General features: G+C 38.1%; 1 protein-coding gene across 1 annotated transcript; it reads right to left on the bottom strand.

The window, feature by feature from the left end:
* Window positions 1-765: 765 nt before the first annotated feature.
* CNTN2 (contactin 2) lies at window positions 766-25,155 on the bottom strand. The gene is made up of 21 exons (XM_032218398.1): window positions 25,034-25,155; window positions 21,470-21,645; window positions 20,493-20,588; window positions 16,787-16,996; window positions 15,674-15,773; window positions 14,484-14,659; window positions 13,736-13,872; window positions 12,489-12,618; window positions 11,601-11,751; window positions 10,519-10,646; window positions 10,034-10,209; window positions 9,718-9,838; window positions 7,865-8,023; window positions 7,599-7,748; window positions 6,641-6,711; window positions 4,555-4,789; window positions 4,045-4,160; window positions 3,561-3,747; window positions 2,303-2,415; window positions 1,752-1,920; window positions 766-983 (listed from the first exon to the last, which is right to left on the bottom strand). The coding sequence occupies exons 1-21, from the start codon at window positions 25,153-25,155 to the stop codon at window positions 874-876; spliced, it is 3,033 nt and encodes a 1,010-aa protein (XP_032074289.1). The 3' UTR covers window positions 766-873.

Genomic DNA, 25,155 nt, shown 5'->3' with positions numbered 1-25,155 from the left:
TTCCTTGTTCAAATGTCTTTATGATCCATTTCCAAAGCGTTCCTTACTGCCATAAAACTCCCACTATTGAGAAACCATAAGAAAATGCAATAACCAATGAACTGTTTTTGAGTCTGAACGCATAAATAATGTACCTCTTCAAGAATCACAGATGAATGATCACAGGAAATGCAAACTAAAAGCCAAAGTACAAGGCAAATTATTATTACTTTTTGGTTTCACCAGCGAGCCATCAATATCCCACTTTCAGCAAACTAGATTTAACATTTTTTTGTTCATCAAAAGTCTGTGCAGTGTGAGATATCTGACAGTTTCTATTGGCTTGTCTCCTCCAGCCAGATGCCTTGAAAAAAGTTTATTGAGACAATATTGCCCCTCAATAAGTTCCATTTGAACATGAAATACTGGATTCCTTGGCACGATACTGGCTGCAGTTGGGAATGATACAGAACATGCTCATCCTTTGAGACATCTTCTCTTGGAAGATATGCATTTATTCTCATTTGTCCTTTGTTTCTTGTACTTTAAAAAAAAGATCAAGTTTTAAGTGTCATTACTTTTGCACATGGCTTTGTAAGGCAGAAAAATCTACTGAATACAGTAATATGAAAGACACATCCAGTTTCCAGAAATCAGCTCTTGTTTTGTCAGTTTTAAAAAATCTGATTGATCAAAGATGTAGGTCTTGTATGAAATGTTATACATTCTTTAAAAAAGAAAGAAAAAAGTATATTTTCTTCTCAAGTTCTTTTCCACTAAGTACTGTCTATAATTAGATAGTTGTGGTAGAAATTTGTAGTCCAAATGGTGAACTGTGGATTTGCTAGATTATGAAAAATTTTATGTAATAACTTTCCACTTTAGTGGTTAATATCAGAGCTCTGAGGAGCCAATCAGGGCAAACATTATTAATGCATGAGTTAGCGCAACCATTGTATGAAGCACTGGGTGACCTGAAGAATTGTCCACCATCATACTTGTGCCTGCAAAAAAATAATAATAGTTGTGCAGATTTATTTCTTCTTTCAAAAAAACCAACTATCCCCTTTTCTAACAAACAGGAGATTTATCAAATGTGTTATTGAATTCATATTTTACATTTTCTGGTAGATGTATTAAATTCATAAGCTAGTTATATTTATCTCAAATATTAGCTGAAAACTACAACCCCATAATTCTTTTCCATCTTAAATTTTAATCTAAAGAGAGAGAAACATCAACCCTACCATTATTTAGTTCCAAGGAACAATAAATTCTAAATTCTTGATACATAACCAGATGCTCATGAGATGGTTTCATTATCTAATATCCCTGAATGTATAATAATTTCAACACTTTTTCTACCAACCATGATACTTTTGAGATGCAGTCATGGACAGTAAATTGGACTATGTCCAGAAATGAAAGTTTGAAAATTGTGCTATTATTGATTCTTTAATATAGAAGGGAATAAAACTGGGATTGGTCACTCCTGAAATGTTATTTTTTTTCTAAACCATTTATTCTTAGTTTTCCTAATATCACACCAGGTAGGAAATTAAGGAAAATAGAATCAAGAAGGGGAATATGAATGTGCTTGCCCTGGAAGACAACAATTTGAGTTTTTAGAGATCTGGTGAATTGCTGTCTCTACTGGAAAAACAAAATAATGCAAGCAGTTCAAGATTTTGTTTCTTTTCTGAAAGGAGTACACAAATGTTCTAAATAAATGAATAAAATGCAAAATTGTATTCAGGAAAGGGCAAACGCACCACTGTTCCTCAGAATGTGTACATCTGCTGGATCACCATCTCCACCTGGGCCTGTTGTCCTAATTTGCACCAATGCATGAGTTGAATCTTCTTGGATTGGGATCTCAATCCAATTATTATTGGCTATGTATAGAACAGGAGCTGAGTGTATATCAGGATGATACAGCATCTGTGGATGAAAGCACTTTTGAGTTTATTGTTGGTCTCTCCTATGTTTTCAATTTCTTCCCTTCCTTCTTTACTATCCAGAAAATCTGCACATATTCTTCAATGAAATATACCCATCTTCAACCTATGCAAATTTAAGAGGACTTACAATATATAACCTTAGGTCTACAGACAATAGCCTGCAGGTTGAAAACACATTCTAAGGAACTGCCAACAAACACAGAACCAAGACTTTGGTTGCAGGACCTGATTTTCAGTGATTAATGCAGTAATCCCGCCATTCCATGAACTGTTTGTAATGCCATGTGCACTGATATGTTATACTGCTCTTTAAAAATTAAGAATCACTCACTCATGGGGAAAATGCTACAGATTATAAATACCTTGTAACCAGTGACAACAGATTCATCTGCTTTGGCAATCACAGGATCCCACTTAATGCTTACGCTGGAGCTGGAAAATGTCCAGGTAATGTTGCTAGGCAGCATTTTTGGTGCTAGAAAATGTAAAAAGTAGATATTTAAAGAAAGTGAACAGAAGGCAAACTGTAGCCTGAATACCACAGCCAACCTCTTCATCTCTCTAAAAGCTATTAATGTTTTATTTTAGTGACTCATAGATGCACCAAGTTTCTTTTCCTGGTTCATTTGAAAAATGGAAGAATTTAAACATCTCCATTGTATTGTATTTATTCCTAGATACTTCACAAATGAGAATGGCTCAGTGGCTAAGACTCTGAGCTTGTCGATCAGAAAGGTCAATAGTTTGGTGGTTCGAATCCCTAGTGCTGCCTAACTGAGTGAGCTCCCATTACTTGTCCCAGTTTCTGCCAACCTAGCTGTCCAAAAGCATGTAAAAATGCAAGTAGAAAAATAGGAACCACCTTTGGTGGGAAGGTAACAGTGTTCCGTGCACCTTCGGCATTTAGTCATGTTGGCCACATGACCCCAGAGACGTCTTTGGGCAATGCTGGCTCTTCAGCTTAGAAATGGAGATGAGCACCACCCCTTAGAATCAGGAACAACTAGCACATATGTGCGAGTGGAACCTTTACCTTTATCTGTAAATTGTGATCTTTCACACTAAAAACAGCCACTGCTATACCATGTCCTTTTCCTTTGGAAATGTCAAAAAGTCTAAATCCCAGATATTTACTGAGATTTTTGTAAACTGCAAAAAACATGGTGGGCAAACTGCAGTGGGCTTGGGCTGCCCACACATTCTATTTTATCCATCTTTTCTCAGAAGGCAAAATGCCATATTTCCTATAGAGCCAATAAAAACAATGGCTGCATAAATAGTGATTTTGACATTTCTGCCTGGCATGCATTACCCTCTCTTTGAACAGATTCATCTTCATCTTGACATCCTTTCCTGGAGATATTCTTGCCATGTGTTTCTGGTTCCAAATGCTCCCTTGTTTTACATTTACAAGGGAAGGACCCTGATATTGTTTGCATGCTCTAAGAGGCACTCAAAAATAGCCCCACTAAGATGAAACAACAGAGAAATAATATATATAAAAAACAGATCTCCACTGCAAAATGATAGGTATAGAAAATAATACCCATGAATATTACATGCAGGCAAAGTACATGAAAAACAGAGGAATAATTGCTATTTATTCAAATGTTCACTTACGTGGCTTTTTTGTCCAGAAACTCGTGGGGGAGCTTGCTGGCCCAGTTCCTGCCCCATTGTATGCTCTGACTGACACATGGTAATTTGTATTGGGATGGAGGTCAGTCACATGTGCCAAGTTGACAAGACCTGCTGTTCTTACTCTGTCAGCAGCTTCTTCTTTGTCACCATGTTTCCAGTATCGGATCTGAAGATAGTAACATACATTTCTGTACAGAGGAAGGTTCAGTTGATCCTAAGCAACAATCCAGGCTTCTTAGGCATTGAATAAATTCTGTTGATTTACCATTACATAAATATAAACTGAATAGCCCATGTTACCATTCCATAAGAACAGCCTGTGTTATTTTATAAGACAATTTGATGATTTAGTGAAGTGGCTTCAACATAAGTTGAGACTTCAAAGCAAATAATCTGGTTCTTATTCTTATAGGTAATATTTTACAAGGTTCTACCTTGTTCTAGTTTCAGTCCCATCTCTTACCTCATAACCCAAGAGGACTCCGTTCATATCATGATGTTCCACAGAATTCCAGGAAACATCCATTTCTGTGGCCATTACTGCCTTGACTGTAACGTTAGAGGGAGCCACTCTTGGTTCTGTCAAAGTAAAATAATTCAGTAGGAAAAATTCCTTCACATGTAGGGCACATCTAATCCAGCTTTAAAGATGAAGATCAGAAGCAAGATCAGCACTCTGGACCAAAATGTAAAAGACCAAGCAGTAGACATCTTATCAAAAATGCTACTGATTAACTTCATTAATGTGCTTTTAGGAGAAATAAAAGAAAATTAAACTGATTCTAAGCTAGAATCTATAGGAAAAAAATGATAGCTGACTATATATTATTACTTCGAATTTTACTTTTATAACTATTAGAGGAAATTCATATACTTTCCCAGACTGTGTGTAGGAAACTGTCAGATAGTGGTATATCTTGAAATCAAGAACTTCTGCTACAGATCTTTTAAAATCTTTTTAATCCCAGCTTACCTTCTTCTGCAGAATGCACAATAGATACTAGGCTTTCTGGGCCCTCTCCCTTCCTATTGAAGGCCTTGATCTTCACTTCAAATGGTGTATAGGGAGCAATGCTCTCATTGCGGAAAACATAATGTACGGATTCTGCATGAGGCACAGTTGCAATCTTCCAGGACTGGGTATCTTCTTTCCGGAAATAAAGCCTATATCCAAAATCATCTCCATTTTGGTATTCTCGTTGCATCGGCTGAGATGAAAGTTGTGACATGAAAAAAGGAGAGGGTAGTTTAACAATCAGTGATCAAAACAGAAATACTGAAAAATACTTATGCAGTTAAGATTTTATAATGCTATTATATTACAGGTTAATGTATGCAATAATAATACAAAACATCCAAATTAGCAAAACAAAAAGCAAAACAAAAAACCAACCCATACCAGGTAAAAATCTGTTCCCAGTAACAGTATGTTTCATGTATATACAGCATATATTGTACATATCTATTCCTCTGCTCATTATAAGAATTCACCTCTACAATATTCTCAACATATCTCTCTCAATCTAGATAGACTCCACTGTACTATTTTCTGAGATAATCTATTCCACTGTTGAATCGCTCTCTATACTGAGAATTTGTTTTTAAAAATATCTAACTGTTGTGGTCCAGCAGGAGCCGTTGGAGCTGCAAACAGACTCCGACAACGAGGGGTCTTATGAGTCAGCTCTGGAAGAGGTGGAGGACCCTAGACAGGGTTCCGATTCCGAGCAGGACGCAGAGAGTCTGGTTGGCCACCAGGAGGCGCCTGAGGCATGGAGCAGCGGTGAGAGTCGAAGGGAGTGTGCTCATGATGTCAGGCCTTGGAGTAGTGACGGGAGACAAGGGAGGTGGTCCTGGATGCCAGGCAACGCTGGGCAGATCGACAGCGAAAACAGCTACACAGTTACAAAAGATAATTGGACTCAGCTGGTTGTAATTAGGCTCCTCTCAAGTTTGTATTTAAGGAGGGACTCGGGGAGGAGTCTGATTTGCAGCATTCAACTTCATTCATAACACTGGAGAAGCTGTTATCTGTCTATGTCGGAGTCTGAGTTGCTGCCAAGGTTCTTATCTGTTTGTTTATGCTTGGGCTTTCAGCCACCGAAGTTTATGTTTCCTGTTAATTAAAGTGCTGTGAAATTCCAGTTAAGCTTGTCTCGGCATTTGTTACTGGATGGAGGAGGGGGTCAGAACATCTAATTATTTTCTTGTAATTTAAATACTTCTTTTTTCTTGTCCAGTCTTTTGGAACAGCTCTGAAAAATTTTGCTCTGTCCTTTCATGACACTTTTCAGATTCTTGAAGACTGCTATCATGTGTCCTTCCGGTCTTCCCTTTTCCTTGTTAAGTATATTCAGTACTTCAAGTCATGCCTCAAATAACTGGGGGCATTCTTCCAGACCCTTAATAAACTGGGCTTTTGTCTTCTTGACATGTTTATCTTTGTCCTCTCTAAAATTTGATGTTCAAAACTGGACCCCATATTTTTAGTATGGTCTCACCAATGTCAGTCAGGGAGGAATTATTTTATTTATTTATATTTCATGTTTCTAGACCTCCCACCTCCCATAGGAATTATTCTCTAGGTACAGTACTGACATTGTCATTATATTGCAGCTCCTTCACATTGTTGCCTCACACTCAATTTGGAATTCACCAAGACAATTTTAGCATGTTCTCTTATCCAGTTTGATCTGCCACATCCTACATTTTAATGGAATTTAATGCATCTATGTATTTTAATCCAATTTCTATAAAATGTTACAGGTGGGTGAAAGCCTATTGTGCCCAGTAGCTTTAAGGTAATATTTAATGTCCATTAAACAATGTTTGCATTTTTATATAGTTATTCATGCAACATTTATAAAGAAAATGTTGGCACACAAAAAATGATTTCTCCATGACTACACAAGAAAATACAGGAAATGTAATACCAGGTAATATTCACAATATTCATGTATTTTGAATAGCTGCTTTACTTCCATGTTCCTAAACATTCCTGTTAAACAGAAAGTGTACTACATTAATTATGAAAATGTATACTTATGTGGCCAACTTACTGTCCAATTGATAATGAGTTCTCCTGGTGCTCCTCCTCCTCCACTAAGTCCTGATGGTGCAACAGTAGGGGCTGTTGTGTTCCCAGTAAAGAAGACAGTATACAAGTTGAATTAAGGGGGGAAAGCCAAATATCAGTGAAAATACCCCATAATTTAATAAAGATAATTTAATAAAGATAGCAATATAAACAGCTGATCTGCACTATGTTCACTTGTTCGGTATCATGTTGTACGTTGTAGCTCAATACTGTAAATGCTGATTGGTAATTGATAGTCATGATTTTAGAAAGCATTTCAATTGTTCAGATCTGTGGTTGGAACTTTCTATATTCAAAATATCTGTTCTATTACCGAACCATTTCCTCTTCCTTTCACTCTACCAAGTGAAAGATAAAATAAAATAAAATAAAATAAATGAGATTTAGATTGACTGCTCTTCTGCTTTATGACTTGTTTAACATGATTATTATTTTTGAATATTTAAAGAAGAGATTCTCAAACTACAGATTGGGAACTTCTGGGGCTCATGAGCAATTTAGATGAAGGTCCCCTCCTTTTAATGACACCCAAGGCATGGCATTTGAGCTTAGATTTCTCAACTTTCTTAAGCTTAATGCAATAATTATTTAACGAGTGGGATCACACAAAGTGTGATTCATAATTTTAAACTGTTGTGGAGTCACAATTTGTGAACCACTCTTTTAAAGATCTAGGCAAGGAAGCTAAAATACCATACAATAATTTTTTTAAAACTAATATGCATTTTTCAAAAAGAGAATTTTAAACCCCAGAAAGTATGAAAACAATACAAATTATGATAATAAACCTTAACTGGCTGGCTGCCGAACCCAAGAAAGAAGAAGATAATGCATCTTGGCCATTACCTTGCTATGAGAATGCTAATAACATTATGCAGCTGATCCCACATTTCATTATTTTATGTTTTATATATACGCACCAGCTTCTTTGGTTCGAATTTTAGTAGATGGCCCACTGGGCTCTCCACTACCAAGGATGTTGCTAGCCTGGACACGGAATTCATAATCCATCCATGGTATAAGGTTGACAACTTGGGCTGTTTCCGCATTGCCTTCGATATTTATGGGATCTATAACCCAAAAGCACAAAAACAGAATAAATAGAACAACCAGCTCTAAAAGGGAGAAAAGGTTATCTTTATACTGAAACCTACTTAGTGCAAGCAACTGCCCTCAAGAAACTTACTAGTACGCATTTGCTTCCATTGTGGAAAGAGTGGGGTGCGGGCCTGGATGACATATTTAGCTATGGGGCTGTGGTTAGCAGAACCTTGACTCCAACTTAGCTGTACTGTGGTGTCCTTGATGTCTCTCACCACCAATCCCCCAGGAGGGCCTGGAGGACCTACGAAAAAGAAACAACAGAAATTGCATTTAAAAAGTCTGGCTCAAGAGATGCATAGGCTTGCTGGAGGAAGGACCAAATGGGAAGATCTCTATTGCATTGTCTTTCCCTGCCATAATGGCAGTCCTACTCTGAATTCAAATGATAATGTTCAAATTGCCCTTTAACATACAATTTTCAAAGCTGCAACAAAAAAAAGAGATAACACAATACATGTTTTACTTTGGCCACAGTAGTTAGGTGCAGATTTCATAGAAAAATAAATAATCAGATGGAAAATAGCACCTATGGATAAGGAGTATGACGGATTATATATTTAGTGTAGGCCTTTGACCAGGGGTCTCCAACCTTGGCAGAATTTGCCAGGCTTAAAGCTGCCAAGGTTGGCGACCCCTGCCTTAGACTAAACAAATACAAACCGAACATCAACCATACCCACCAAAAATAGGAATAAATCTTAAAACCAGAGCATGTAACAATGTAAACTACAGCCATTGAAACAAGGATAAAAACAAGCTAAAAATAAAAGAGAAAAGAGAAAGTAAACACCAAAATATGGAAACTGATAGCAAGAAAGAAGCATGAAACTGAACTGGAATGGGTAACATGGCAGGCACCTTTGATTTGCTACACAATGTAATGCCCTCCAAAAAACAGCCTAAGTTATAGTACAGGAAAAAATGAGTATATTGCAATTCTCTGCATACACTAAATGTATGAAATAAAAAAGCAGGAAGATATATCATAGATTTAAGTTATAAGCACAGAGAATATGGTTTTAACAGGAAAAAAGAGGACATAGGTTGTCACAATCCATCAATGTCCTCCCAATAGACGAAGGACAGTTATCACAAACACAGTACAAAGTATCCAAAAAGCAAAATAAATACTCAGTAATAGCCAAACAATCTTATAAACTTAAACTCAATAAAAAGCCCAACATTAGTACACCAGTTCCATCAGGGGTGGGTTTCTCGCCCCGTTCCAACTGGTTCGGTTGGAACGAGGCCGGCGGCGTCCTCGCGCATGCGCGCGGCATGTGTGTGCATGCGTGTGCCACGCGCATGCGTACTAGCGTCTGTGCGATGCTCCAGCTGCTCCTGGAGGATCGTGCAGGCGCTGTATGCGTCCTGCGCATGCGTGGAAGCGCAGAATTCGGCAAAACCGGGTAAGGAGCAGGTGCGGGCGCGCGCGGGCGCGTGGACACGGGGGGGGGGGCTTCGCCGTTCCCGGAAGTTACTTACTTCCGGGTTCGGCGACCAACCGGATCGCGGGGACCGCCGCGAACCGGTTGAAACCCACCCCTGAGTTCCATGTACATTTTATTTACCAGTGCTTCACAAATTTGAGGTAGAGCAAAACTATTTCAAAACTTATTATTCACATTGTAAGAAAGAATCTCCACATGCCTCTTATTTTACTTTCGAGTGCAATGCACATTTAAATGACTATGTTTACTTCAAGTGCTGTGCTGGTGTGCTCATAAGACTGAAGCCTTTATTACTAATTTATATTATCTTGGGTGAATTTGTATACATGCAACAAAATATACTTCTATCTCTTGTATTGATGAACACAGAAATAAGAGGCAATTTCAAATCACAGAAGTCAGCTATCTCTCAGGTAGACAAAACAGAAGCAATTAAAAAGGGAAACCGTTATTTCAAGAAAAAGGAATCAAGAAAAAAAAATACCTCTTACAACTAGCATAGCTGATTCAGAGGCACTGTCCACCACTGTCTGGGCTGTGCAAGTATATCGGCCAGCATGTTTCAGTTGAGCATTCAAGACCACAAGATCTCCAATATTCTCTTTCTGTCCATGGGAGAAGCAAACCATTAGCAACTGTGTTAGAATAAAAAAAGTTTGCAATGCATACATTTAAAAGGATGTTTTAAAAAGAGTGCATTACCTTGTAAATAGACATATCTTTGGCAAAAAGACTTAAGACCATCATACCTTACAATTTATTTTCTGGGGGAAGCAGGGGAAGTAGCATAAAGTACTCACTCTACTAGCTCGTTTGTAATGGCCTTCAGACTTGCTGAGGTCAATTAAAATGTCATCCAGGGACCAAGTAAAAGTGAGGTCCATTGTTGGGTCATGGGCGGCATGGCACTGGAGGGTAATATCTTCACCTAAGTTGATGTCAGCACTGGATGGTGCAAGAGTGATTTTAGTAGCATCTGCAAAAAGGTAAGCAAAATGATAATTCCCAATGGAAAGCCATTTGTATGTATATGAAGATTTAAAAAAAACCTTGGGAACATGCATGGGAGCTGAGGTTTCTGATATCTCCTTCTACTCTTAGAGGGGAAAATGAATTTTAAAAATCCCATGATTCCTGGAAGGTCTTTTAGATTCCACAGGACAGTGTGGATAGTAAATTAATGACATGTTTTCTTCCAGAGGAGAATTTTTATTGACAAAATGTACTACTACCTTTTCCATTGTTGTTGTATTTGTCCCCATAGAAATAAAACATGTATCCTTACCACGGACTGACAGAATTCCTGTGCTGTTTGCTTTGCCCATGAAATTCTCAGCAAAGCAAGTGTATTTCCCTTCATCGGGCTTGCTAATATTTCGAATGATCAGGGTGCCATCTGGAGTAATAGTTATGCTGCAACAGTAAACACATAGATATGACAGTCACAGGAGCCTGGGTTAAAGAACTGGAGGCAAAGCATCAAGACACAGATGAGTTTTGTCCCGTAGAATAAGGAAGGAAGGTGTCAAGAACAATATTCCATATAAAATAGAACTTTGATGAAATGGATGGTGTTACTGGTGGCTTGCATCTTCTCATCAGTAAGACTGCAATACTATAGTTAGGGTGTCATTTTTAGGAGACAAAAAAAAGTAAAGAGGATAGCTGATGGAAGGCCAATTAAATTAAATCCTGTAAAATACCCTCTGCTCACTGGCTTACTTTGAAGTGATCTGAAAGGGTAGAACCAGTGTACATTTCAGTTACAGTGCTATATTAAGACTCAGGACATTCAAGTCCACCCAACCACAAAGCTGACTTTACATATTCTTTCTCTTCTTGTCTCTCTGTCTCTATCTCTTTCTCTTTCTTCTCTCTCTGTGTGTCTCTCTCGCTCTATCTCTTTATGTCTTTATCTCTGTCACAAAAAGATGTGCACTCAGTCAGTTCAAATGGTCTGGCATAGCTAACCAAAAAAAACCCCTTCAATATTCTATCTTATATTCTATTCTATTCTCTATTTTTTATTCTCTATTCTGTTCAGTTTTATTCTATTTTCTGTTCTATTCTATACTCAGATCAACTCTATATTCTATTATATTATAAATGAAAATCTGGACATCACTGCACATTCAAAACAATTAATGGGCTTCAAGCAAAGCCACAACAGATTATATGTCTTTGAACAATCATCCTTAACTGGAAGTAAGGCTAACAGAAGACAATTTCAAGGAAGCATGGATGGGATCAGACCAAACCTGCATTAAAATCAGTCCCACATTTAGACTAACTAATAGAGCTTGCACTAACTAGAATATTTATAAAGCTATTGACACTAAGCTAAAAATAGAAATGGGTTTCTCTTACCTGGAACTGTTTCTCAGCAGTTCAGTGCCTTTGGTCCAAAGTATTAGAGCCTTTGGGGCAGCTCTGGGCTGACAGTGAATAATAATTTCTCCACCTCGAGCTGCTGGTATCAATTGTCTAACAGGGTTTAGTCGAAAATCTGGAGCAAAGGCTAAAGAGAAAATACAATTAATGAGCTTTTACAAAGCAATTGTTTCTTGGTCATTAAAAATAATTTGTATTAAGATGACCTAATGTACCATGCAAGAACAACCACTTTAAATGCATTGCCTACGGTTAATTGAATAATTGTAAATATTATAATAGTGTAAAAATCAATCTGGTTAGCATGAAGATCCTGAAAAGCTGCCCAATTCTTCCCAAAATTTCTGCCTTTTGCAAGTGATTTTTAAACATGCTTTTCTATATAAAAATCTACAGCATCTGTTAAGCAATTTAGGCTAAGTGCCAAGCCACTACTCTATCCAGCTTTTTAAGCAACCTGCAGTTTTCAAAACCACACTATCACAAAACCACACTGTTGACCAGGAATCTAATGTTTCTATTGACAGGTCTTGAGGAAGCATATGTGCTGATGTCACTATTGCCTCTGCACGCCTTCAAGGTCATGGAAAGTTCCTCAGGAAACACCTGAGGTGAGACACCCAATGTTCTTGGAGAACCTCCGAGGGAGGTAGCTGACTATTTCTGTATTTCTTTATCTTATCTAGAGGGTGCCAACTTGTCTGGGTGGGGTGTGCCATTTCAATCCTTCTAGCCACACCCGAAACCAGCAAAACAAAACAATACCATGTTCAATTCAGGACAACTTATTAGGGCTGGGAAAATTAATTTCCCGACCTTATTGATAAGCAATTCTCATTTAATTCTGGGAAAGCAAGAAATTACCTTGGACATACAATTCTGCACTTGCATAGATTTTGCCATGTTTGTTCTCTCCTATACACTGGTACATCCCTGAGTCTTCCACTGTTAACTTTGATATCTTTAAATTTCCACCATTCACTTCAATGCGATTCTGTGTAGACAAGGAAATGTCAAAAATAACATTATTATCAAAAATAATGTTATTAATTTTTGTATAGAACAATAAAAGAATGCAAATTATAAGAAAAATAGAAAAATTGCAAGAAAAATATGAAAAAATATATAAAATTATCCCTAGTTCCCCAAAAAGCAATTTCGCACCCTCATCATGGCAATGAAAAACAATTTCAGAATCTCTTTACTTTATTTTAGGTAATAAATATAAAACATTTTAATCCCATCAGCCATCTGTTAATAATGAGCAAATCAAATAAGTAATGTCATTCTTCAATCCAGTTATCAGCAAAAGATCCAAACAAATATCTAAGATTTTAACATTAATGGACATATACAAACTCAAAATTCCATACCTCAACTTAAGTACAAAAAAATCCCATATAAATATCCTCAATATCCTAATATAAATGGACTAAAAGAATACCTCACTTTAATGTGACAAAGACTTTTTCACCTTTAAAAAAGACAAGCTGGAAAATAGAATTTTAAATAGCAACTTATTTCATTCAAATATGCATTTCTTATCTCCACTGTAACCCATTAGCAAAGTCACATTTCAGAAATGTAAAGAAATCCCAGTATTCTAATATAAACCTGAAACTAACGTTTAAAAGGGAAATAATTCCTTCTTTAAAAAAAAAAAGTTATCCAAGTAAGGAGTTGAACTTGAAATTCCTTATTTCGAAGGAATAAAAAGAAACAATTAAATGCAAAACCATTTTAAATACTCTAAAGTTATAATTAAACCAAGTAACTACAGAAGAAAAGACTTTTGCATCATATTAAACATAAGCAACGCCACTACATCACTGAAGAGGAAAGTTGAAATAAAATTGTAAGCACAGTCACAGTCATGTGATTTTCCACTTAGTAACCAACTTGTTGGTCCCAATAGTAGTCACTATATGAGGACTACTTGTACAGGTAAAAAAAAATACTCCTGGGTTTTGTTCAATGGAAGAAAAAAATCTAAGGCACCCATGTATTAAATAGTTTTCATATGTAACGTAAAATTACATGTTACATAGTCTTCAGGATGTTGACACCAAGGTCAATCATACAGATAGAACTTGTTCATTTGTCATATGTACCTGGGAAGTTAATGGTTGCCCATTCCGTAGCCACCTTAATGTAGGCCTTGGTTTGCCAGCTGCAGCACAGCTCCAGTGGATATTTGATCCAATATCAGCTTCTTTGTCTGTGATGACTTTTAGCCATTCTGGCTGAGCTAAAAAAAAAAAAAGAGTAAAAAAAGGAGTGGATTTCATGCATTTCAAGCAGTACAAGATGATGATGATGATGATTATGATGATGATGATGATGATCATCATCATCATCATCATCTAGTGAAGATTTTCTACAACTCCCTTGTTGTAACTTTCATTTCTAAAAACCCGAATGACAGCACCTGTGCATAAGCATGTGTCTCTCCACTAAGAAAGGATAGTTTCATCTCCTTGATTCACTTACCAAGCAAACAGCTTAGGTGTTATCACAACAATAAAATGTTAGTTTTACTAATGAAATAAAATGGGGGGGGGATCTTCACTAATGTGAAAATCAGATGGATTGTTTGCTCAATTCATTTCTTGGATTGAGAGTACATTCCAAAACTCAGATTATGTTCACAGGCATACTGTCATTCCATTAAGTAAAGTCGATCTGAAACAAGCCAGGAAATGTTTTTTCCCTATTTAATGATGCAGTTTTTGTTAAAGGTAAACAAATATGGATCTTATAAATGTTTTAATAAATAAATATAAGGCAGCTCCAATAAATTCAAAAACTATAACAAACTAAAAGCTGTGACTTGTAAATGAATCTGCTCGGATTCTTTACCTTGGATAATGAGGCGGCCCTTGAAAGTGTCTTTTCCTTGGCCATTTTCAGCTTCACACTCATAAGTGCCTTCATCATCAAAGCCAGCCTCTTGAAACTGCAGGACAGGTTCAGTTGAGATCCATCTGGAGGACTGGCTACCATCCACCTTTCGCCATTTTATTTGAGGGACAGGGCTAGATTGTGAAAGAAACATCTGTCAAAGGGTACTCAAGCAGGGTTCCTTCCTCTCAAGCATCAGGGGCAATGCAACATGTGGCACATGGGTACTTTACCCTTTCCTTGTTATGTGTAGCATTTTGTACATTACTTTTATATAGGGCTATCCTGTGTGTGTCGTAGAGATGCGGTTACTGTACAGAGGGAAATCACAGGATGCTAGAAAAATAGAAAGCTGGTTTAAGGAATTGCTAACAGTACTACCCTGTTTCCCTGAAAATAAGAGCTCCCATATAAGAAGCCCAATCGGGAGTTTGAGCGCATGTGCTAAAATAAGCCCTCCTCCGAAAATAAACCCTCCCTGAAACAACACAGCAGCAGCCATGAGGTGACCATGCTTGCTGCCTCTTGCACCTCAAAAATAATAAGACCTCCCCATAAATAAGGCCAAGCGCTTATTTCAGGGGTCAAAAGAAAATAAGACCCTGTCTTATTTTCGAGGAAACATGATATGTAAGTGTCCATGTACTTTCTGAAGCATATTCCAAACCACTGCATGACCAACTTTTAACCTTCTCAATGTTCATTCTTTCTCTTACTAATATATAAAAATATACAGCAGACTGGCAGGCAAATTGTCACATCTTCTGTTATCCCACCTCTTGTTTGTGTGGATTTTGTACTTGCTTCAAAACATCCTTATTACATCACCCAGTGCAGGGCCAAATGAGTACCATTAACAGACTAAAACAAACCTTTGTGAGCTCTAATTCAATCCAGTTGACATTTATTTATTGTTTTAGTCAAATGATAAAAATAGAGAGCAAATAGTATTCAAATTATTAAAACCCTAGTTCATTAAGTAGGCAAACAGAGCACAAAACTCTTCATTAACTCTGCTCATACTTCCCTTCCATAAAACTATACTTTCTTTTAAATAAGCACCATGATATGTAACCAGTGACAACGAGAGTTGGCAATTTTTATGTTGTCAACAACATGGAATTAAATGCACTGATACAGCTACTCACTTCCCAAAGGCAAAACACTCCAAAGCCACCATTTGTCCAGTCAGAGCATAGGTATCAAAAGGAAACTTGGCTTTAATGATTGGGGCATGAGGTCTGGTATCTGAGGAGAGAAAGAGAGGTGACTGCAAAGATGTTAGTCATGAAAAAGAGGTCACTATAAAGCAGAGATTAATTCAAAGTTTTACAATTATTTTTTTCTTAGAAACAATTTTTTTTTCCAATTACAAAAAAAAAACATTCCATCTTTCCTTATGCAGTGTGTCGTCTAGGTGCAAACATTTCTGTGCACATTTTCCTCATTTGCCACATCTTTCACATTCATATTAACATTATTACCTTAAGCTTAATATTATAATATATTAAACATTTAACATTACAAAACTCTCCATTTTTCTTCTTAATATCTTCTAGTGATGATACCATAACATTAAACATCATTATTCTCATCATACACATACTAACACTTTTCATTTTATTTATATCTCTATCTTAATATTTTTTCTACTTATTTATTAGCCTTCTTCATTTCCAAACTCCTTTTTTATTGTCCAACCATTGGTAAAATACTTCCCAAATCATATAATATTCAGTTTGCTCTTTCTCTTTAATTGCTAATTCATCTTCAACTTCCAACTCAAAAAAGTACAATAACTGCAAAACTTTGAATGACTGTTACAGCAGACTCAATATGTTACTGGAGCTACCATATGGTCCAAGACCCCCTCTTCTTGTAAATTTTTCAACCAAAAAGTCTTGATTCAGCTGTAATATCAAGTTGCTCACAATATAGCAATCTACTTTCAGCTGAACCAACCCTGGCATTCTAGTTCAACATTATCTACACTGTGTAAGCACAAACTCTCTAAAATTTCTAAAGCAAGCTTTGCCAGCCTTATTGAAAGGTACCAAGGATTTAATTAAGCTTTTTGGTGTGCCCAACAAGTAAGCTTATATTTGATTAAGTGGGACATACTTTGTACAATAATAATAACTTTAGAGATACACACAGTTAGAGAAAAACCGCCTTATAAACCCCTGAAGAGTATTTGCTTAGTGGATATCCATTTTAGACAGAGAGACAAACAGATACAGTAAGAGCCTTTAAATGCTGACCTTCTCTCACAAGAATGAGTTGAGAAGACGTGCTAAAAACATTCCTTTTAACAGAGCCAATATGGCCGGTAGCGAAACAGGAGTAGCTGCCATGATCAGAAGACTCAGTCTTAGCAATGTAAAGGTTTCCGGTTGTCTGAGAGACAAAGTGCCTGCCATCTGCTGGAATGAAGTTTGGGAATTCATTCACAAACCAGCGATATTCAAGTCCTGTATATACATAAATAGAGAGAAAAAGAAACAGAAGGGAAGGGGGAAATGCTTGTTTATATCATATGATAGTTACAGTAGAAGCTTGACCCCAGCCAATTATTTTCTAGACAGTCCTACTACTAAATCAAATTGCTATGAATTTATTCTGCATCCGTCTGCCTATCCATCTATCTGTCTGCCTCTTTATCTGTCTCTCTATCTATCTCAATGCCTGGTATATATCAGTGATATATATTTGTGTCTTATGAAGAATGAAATGAGCATATTTGTCCTTTTAGAGAGGATGTATAATTGTTCCACAACATTGTTTAAAAAGAGCTGAATCCAATATATTAAATTAGAAACTCCTTTATTTCTTGTTGGAAATATTTACTGCAATCTCTTTTCATGAAATGCAATAAAGTATCTTACTATTCAAAAGGACAGTCAGAGAAATATTCACACATAGATTTGTCTTACTAAATAGCAATAATCAGTGACGTGCTGTGAGGTTTATGGCTGGTGAGGCACTGATGTCACACACACACAGACACACACACACACACACACAGAGGCAGAAGTCACACAGGGGCCCTTCAAAGACTAACCTTTTTTTTTACTGGTGGGGAATTAAAACTCCCCTTTTCCTCAATGGGAAATCATATTCAGAAAAACAAAATTATTAAAAATATCCTTTCCTTTCTGAAGCCTGGCTCTTTCTCTGCACCTATATTGGGAGGGGGGGAATAGGGGAAATGCAAGTGGCAAGGCCAGCCTGCCCCCTTCTTGTCTCCCACCCCCTCTTCCCAATGGGACAAGAAGATGGAGGGCTGGTCTTGCAAAAGGGGATCAGCGCACTCGCCCGTCTCACATTCCCCCGGGAGCAGCTCTGCAGCGGGACAGAAGGATGGAGGGGGAGATCGCCCCTTCTTCCTCCATGCCCCCAAACCCCGTCTTCCCTGGCCTGCACCCCTGCGCTGGAAAGGCGAGCAAAATGCGCAACTCGATGCTATGCTGTGCAATGCAAGTGATGCAATGCAATGCAACGCAACCCACCCAGGCTCCTTTGGGTTCGGGGATGATCCAAATGCGGAGGCCTCCCGGTGCAACGGTCTTCCGCAGCTCCGGAGCGAACCTTCGCCTTCCCCGCCCAGGATTGCAAGGCTAGAGGCCTCGGCAGCAGCCACCCCCACCCCCAGCCAGCCAACCCTCGCCCATACCATCAGCGGCAGGACCCCCATGGTTCCTCTCTCCCCGGCGCCATCTGGTGGGCGTGCGAGCGCTGGGTGCGAGCACTGAATGGCGGCCGAGCCAGCCGGCACTCTAAAGTGCCAGCATGCCTTCCGGGCCAGCCATTCAGCATGTCCCGCTGAATGGCCAGCCCGGAAGGCATGCTGGCACTTTAGAGTGCCAGCTGGCTTGGCCGCCATTCAGCGAAACATGTCCTGGTTTGTGGCCGGGTGGCACGCTTGCACTTTAAAGTGCATGCCGCCCAGCCACAAACCAGGACATGTTTCGCTGTATGGCGCGGCGAGGCGGCATGGCTTTAAAAAATAAAAAAATAAAATAAAAAATAAAAAAATAAAAAATGAAAAATGAAAAAAGAAAAAAAATGAAAAATAAAAATAGATGTGCCAGCCCATGCACAACACACACACACACACACACACAATAAAAACAAACTACAATTACTTACATTACAAATAAATTGAATTCCTCCACCCTGCCCCCTCCCTCTGACCCAAATACCTTCCAGCTGCATCAAAAATGCAAGATTTGGTCTAGCCAGGGCCAGGCAGGCTAGGATAGTTGCTGCAAGAGTCACCATGTGGATGACTCTGCTAAAATGTTTTAAAATAGCCTCTAAACAAAGTGCCCTCTGCAGGAGGAGGCGGGAGAATCACCTGCCTCATTTGCATAAGGAATTTTTCGCTTTTTAACCCTTGGTTAACTCTTAAAAGGCGAAAAATTCCTTATGCAAAGGAGGCCCATAGTTCTCTAGCCTCCTCCTACAGTTAGCACTAAGCAGACTCAGAGTCACTGTGACTTGGAGTCTGGGAGCAACTACCCTGGCCTTTTTAATTATTTAAAAAAATTCTTTCCTTTTCTTCCTGAGACTGGTGAGGCCCCGCCTCCCCTGCCTCTAGTGACTGCACGTCACTGGCAATAATAAATACAATTTCTAACTATACCAAAACTCTAAGTTTTGATATGAAACTTGCAGCAGCAATTAGCATCCAATTCCTGTTTTTCAGGAAGAATTTCAGACTTCACTGAAGAACTAGGAACTATGGGGATGAGGTCTGTAATAATTTGAAAATTTTGTAACTTCTCAAAGCCTTTCTCACTGTAATTATCTGTACTTAACAGAAAGTGTAGCAACTTAGACTTTAACTACAAGGATGGAGTACTCATATTAATGATCTAAGTGCCAGAGCCAACTGTAATAACATTGTCAAAAAGGCATTAATAGTTGTTAACTTAATCTTGCATAGTTTCTTCTCTGGTAATATTATACTGCTAAGTAGAGCATACAAAACATTTGCTAGACCAATTCTCGAATACAGCTCATCTGTCTGGAACCTGCACTGCATATCGGACATTAATACAATTGAGTGAGTCCAGAGATATTTCACGAGAAGAGTCCTCCTCTCCTCTGCTCGCAACAAAATACCTTATGCCACCAGATTTGAAATTTGGGGTTTAGACAACTTAGAACTACAGCATCTTTGGTCTCACCTAAGCGTAGTACATAAAATTATCCGCTACAATGCCTTTCCTGTCAGTGACTACTTCAGCTTCAACCACAACAATAGAAGAGCACACAATAGATACAAGCTTAAGGTAAACCACTCCAAACTTGACTGTCGAAAATATGACTTCAACAACAGAGTGGTCAGCGCCTGGAATGCACTACCTGACTCTGTGGTTTCTTCCCCAAACCCCCAAAACTTTCACCTTAGACTGTCTACTGTCGACCTCACCCCATTCCTAAGAAGTCTGTAAGAGGCATGTATAAGCGCACCAATGTGCATACCATCCCTGTCCTAATATTTCTTTTTATTTGTATCCATTTCATGTGTCCAAAATCATGTTTATATTTATATATGTTATCTAATACATGCTTGATGAAATAAATAAAATAAAAAAATAAATAAAACTTCTATTAATATTTGGCAACACTGCTCTACACTGCTAATTAGGCCCAAATTATTCTGAAACATGAACAAATTCTAAAGAATAAGTATAAAATGTTGCTGGTGTATAATTGCAAAGTAGGTTTTAAATAAATAAAAACAATTGTTTATTTTTTAGACTTTATTATCATTCAATAAGAAGCAACAATACTGTCAATAAAAACAACAGCAAATGAATAACAGCAACCAAATATTAATATTCTAGCAGGTCAAATGTTATGGTCTAACACCAATTTCTGATATATCATTCCTCAAGTATGAATGCTTTGTTCACTTTAAGTGAAAGTCTCACTTCTAATGCATTGCTGTTTCCTCACCTGGATAGTGTGGTGGTGGGCTGCAGGTCAACATCACCCCCCAGCCCTCTGTAGCACGCACTGGATCTCTTTCTTCCGTAGAGAATTCCTGCAGATCTAAGACATACAAACAGCCCAGCGTTTCAGATGTGAGTTAGGATGGCTAGCACTTTTTACAAATTGGTTCTTAGGAGAAATATTGCTTGCTACAGATAATCATGTTCCCATCCTATCAAAAGGAAATTGTGGAAGCAACAGCAGATGTCTTCAAGAGCAGTCCTTAGAGAGTCTGCTATTTTGGATTAGAGAAGTCAATGCTTTCTATCTTTTTTACTTATTAGTAATTCCAATTCTAAGCAGCTCTTTAAAACGAGTTGCATCTGTTTGTTTGTAATCAATACAAATATAATCCCAATGTTGAGCAGTAAAATATAAAAAACAGCAGCAAGCTTTCCATGCGGAGAAAAGTAAATGAGTAAGCTGGAGTTGGAAAATTTGTGATATGATTAATAATTTTGCAACTCTTCTTGAGCTTTCAGTAAATTAGTTTAATCTGAAAACGTTTTGGATCAGAAATACTAGGCAGCAAAGATAAGCATTAAATAGGGCCTACTCTCATGCTAGAAAACTCATGCATAGTTAGCATTCATGCACAGTGTCATCTCATGATTTTACGAAAGAAAGAAAACAATGTGGAAGAAGACAGTCCTTACATCTAACTACTACTGGTATTTACCCTGATTATAGCAAAAGGCAGCAACTGCCATCATGTAGTCTCCTAGTCCCCCAACATTTTTACATTGGTATTCAGAATCTTGTACCCCAAAAGAGATTTATTTACATCTACATATTCTTTAAAATAGGTGAGGTCTCCAGCATCTTGACTAAAAATTTAATATCATAGTTGTAAGAGGAACTGTAAAATAAAGTGGCAGAGTTCTTGACACTGCTGTCCTTCTTGTACAGAGAATGTATTCAAAATGGGACAAATTACTTACAGCTGAAGTGAACAGAAGCTTCTCTACTTATTACTTTGCCCATAGAGTTGGATGCTATGCACTGGTAGGACCCAGCATCTTTAGCTTTCACTGGATTTCTTATTACCAAGTTGCCACCATTTAACCTGTATCGTGAATCTGGCTCTATTTTGATCTCTGTTCCATTCATCTTCCACCTGCCAAAAACAATAATATTGGGATGGAGTGGGAACACAGTAGAAGACTCACAGCTGCATGTTAGCACTATCCTGAATGGTCAATAGAGCCTATTGTTAGATAGTTGTTGAATGGGAAATATTGTTTGTCTATTTCTATCAAACCCCAGTCAAACACTGGACAAGTTATGTTTGTACTTTCTTAATATGAAAGACCGCCAACTCAGTGCTTAAATATTATTTAAGCATAACCAGAAGCATATTTGGCACCAAGATTGGGATTGGGATCCATCATTGTTCATAAATAGCAAAGCTAGAATATCTGAAAATTCACACTGGTTCCAATTTTTTTCTGCTACCTAGGTTTTTCTGCTTTCTACTGATTTGGGTATTGGTGTTGGTTCTTTCCTTGTTTGTTGTAATCTTATGGAAGCTGCTCAGACTTGAAATTGGTGAGCAAAACTTGAGCAATAAATGTGTGTGTCTGTGTGTGTGTGTGTGTACACATACATATACATACATATACATACAAGCACATATTCATTCAAAAGATCACTGTATGTATGTATGTATGTATGTATGTATGTATGTATGTATGTATGTATAGAAACCAGCCCTAGTCAACAAATGAGTCCCACCCACCACCCAGGCCATTACAACCCAAAACAACAATGGACACACAGCCAGAACCAATCAGCACAAATTTACTAATCATGATACTACCATACAGCCAATCAATCCACTTACTGAAACAAAGGAAGCACTCCACACACACACACCAAGATTTATAGAAAGACGGCAGCTCCGACCACGCTTTACTCACACAAACACGAAGCTGAAAACAGCAGCCTGAAGATGGCGAATGAGACCTCACCGAAATGCTGCCAGGACAATCTCAATCTTACACAGGAATATAACAAGACCATATGTATGTATGTATGTATGTATGTATGTATGTATGTATGTATGTATGTATGTATGTATATGTGTGTGTGTGTGTGTGTGTGCGCGTGCACATGCGTGCACGCACACACACACACACAACCAAATTACTCTTCAAAACTGACCACTTCAACAAGAGAATAAAATTATGGAAGCTATCGAAATAGATAAACACCCCCACAACATGAATAACCGTGATGATACCTCCTACCTACCAGACATCTGGAAACCAGCCCTAGTCAACAAACGAGCCCCACCCACCACCCAGACCCCTTACTGAAACAAAGCCAGCACTCCACACACCCCCACCAAGATTTATAGAAAGACGGCAGCTCCGACCACACTTTAAACCCAAAACCCAGCCTGAAGATGGTGAGTGAGACCTCATCGAAACATTATCAAGACAATCTCAATCTTACACGGGAAAAGACCCAAATACAATAAGACCAGCATACCTACACCCGTGAAAATCTATGACTACACACACACACACACACACACACACACACACACACACACAAACATGCCGTTCTTGGCGTATTCAGGTCTTTTCCCATGTAAGATTGACAGTATCTTGGCAACGTTTCGACGAGGTCACACTTGTCATCTTCAGGCTGGTGCCTTTGGCTTCATGCTTGTGTGAGCAAAGCATGATCGGAGCTGCCGTTTTTCTACAAATATAGGTAGGGGTGTGTAGAATGTTGGCTTTGTTGCTTTAAACAGATTGGTTGACTGTGTTGTCACATCTTGATTGGTTGATGGAATTGATATTTGATGAGGGTGATTGGTGATTGTGTCCTGTGTTGTTCTGGGTCCTGTGTTGGTTTTTGTGGCTGGGACTCATTTATTGATTAGGGCTAGTTTCCAGATGTCTGGTAGGTGGGAGGTATCATCACGTTTATTCATGTTGTGGGGGTGTTTCTCTATTTTGAGAGCTTCCATAATTATTCTCTTGTTGAAGTGGTCAGTTTTGAAGAGTAATTTGGTTCCTTCAAAATCAGTTTCATGTCCTGTTGCTTTAAGGTGCTGGAAAAGGGGGAAGTTTTTTTCTTTTTTTCTGACTGCATTCTTGTGTTCTGCGATGCATATTTATTCTCCTATTAGTTTGTCCAATGTATGTGGCTGGGCAAATTTTGCATGGTATTTCATAGACTCCTTGGTTTTTTAGATGGATCTCGTCTTTGGGGTTTCTTAAGATGTTGGCTATTTTTTGGTCAGTGTTGAAGGCTGTCTTGATATTGTGTTTGTGGAGAATTTTGCTGATTTTATCTGTGGTGCCTTTGATGTAAGGGAGGAGGGTGATGCCGTTGTCCTGTTCTGTCTCTCAGTTTTGGGGGGGAGTCTCCCTTTGGATTAGGTTGGTAATTGTTTTTCTTTGGAATCCGTTGGAGATTAATACGTTTGTGAGAGTGTGCAATTCAGTTTTCAGGTGGTCTTTGTCAGCTAGGCGTTTGGTTCTGGAGATGAGGGTCTTGGATACAGAGTTGATCTGTGCAGGGTGGTGATGGGATTGTGTGTTTAAGTAGCAGTTGGTGTGTGTTTTCTTCCGGTAGATGCTGTGTCCTAGGGAGCCATTGGGTTTTTTGTAGATTAGGATGTCCAGAAAGGGAAGTTGGTTGTTAGCTTATATATATAGACACATTTTGTGTGTGTGTGTGTGTGTGTGTGTGTGTGTGTCTGTGGGCATGCATATGTGCATGCACGCACACATACACACACACACACAGATCAGAAAACCATCATTTCAAATAGTGTGTTTGCAGACCTTGGTAAATCATCCATATGCTTAAAATGCTTTATGATTATTACATACACTATATTATGTATACTGTATAAAAATAAAATTAAACATATTCGTTCAAAAGGTGATACTTTTGCAAAACATGATGAGAAGTCAACACGGATGATTTCTAATACTTAACAGGCAATTTCTGATAGTGATTTGAAAATGAGGTTTGCGAACATAGTGTCCTTTAAAAGAGATTTCTCTGACAAGGTACAAAAAATACAAATGACAAACCAAGAGAAAAAGGGCAATTTACTGGATATACAAAAAAAATTAAATTAGTTTTTAGTATTATAATGAACGTTCTTAAGCAAAAATATATTTTAAAAAAAGTAAGCCAGGGCCAAATTAAAATAAGAGGCAGCATCAGATTCAGTTACTTGGAAGTGAGCACAATTAATCTACATTTGGTTTACTTCTACAGAGGAATGAACAAACTTGCACTACTTATATGTTAAATGTAATTAAATCCCCCTGGGTATGAACTAAAAAGAATTAACTGTATGCTTTACCGATATATTCAGTTCTTCATTTAATTGAATGGAATATGAAATGTTTGCCTTTGTCCACATTATTAGCAGCCTAGGCAAAGATACATAGTGCCATTTGACACAAAATATGCCCTCTGACTTTGCAATTATTCTTTCCATTAAACAAAGCAGCTGCTGGAAGTGACATCACCTATAATTTGCAGGCGGAGTCGCTCGTGCTCGACACACCAACAAAATTTGCTCCTCTGTTGACCGTTCTGGAAAAAGGACATTGTGTGGCTGCTCTTCGAAGACAGGCCCATAGCTTCTCAT

Source organism: Thamnophis elegans, chromosome 5 (genome assembly GCF_009769535.1).
Source record: "Thamnophis elegans isolate rThaEle1 chromosome 5, rThaEle1.pri, whole genome shotgun sequence".
NCBI classification, from domain to species: domain Eukaryota; kingdom Metazoa; phylum Chordata; class Lepidosauria; order Squamata; family Colubridae; genus Thamnophis; species Thamnophis elegans.
This window is presented reverse-complemented; position numbering and strand designations above follow the sequence as displayed.

What these genes read in the sequence shown, in the direction of transcription:
- CNTN2 (XM_032218398.1), bottom strand. Translation starts at nt 25,155, where the DNA reads ATGAGAAGCTATGGGCCTGTCTTCGAAGAGCAGCCACACAATGTCCTT. An exon ending in AGGAATTCTGTCAGTCCGTG is followed by an intron (nt 10,210 to 10,518) that starts GTAAGGATACAT and finishes ACCTTTTTGCAG; the next exon opens with ATGCTACTAAAATCACTCTT. An exon ending in CTGTTGTCACTGGTTACAAG is followed by an intron (nt 1,921 to 2,302) that starts GTATTTATAATC and finishes TTTCATCCACAG; the next exon opens with ATGCTGTATCATCCTGATAT.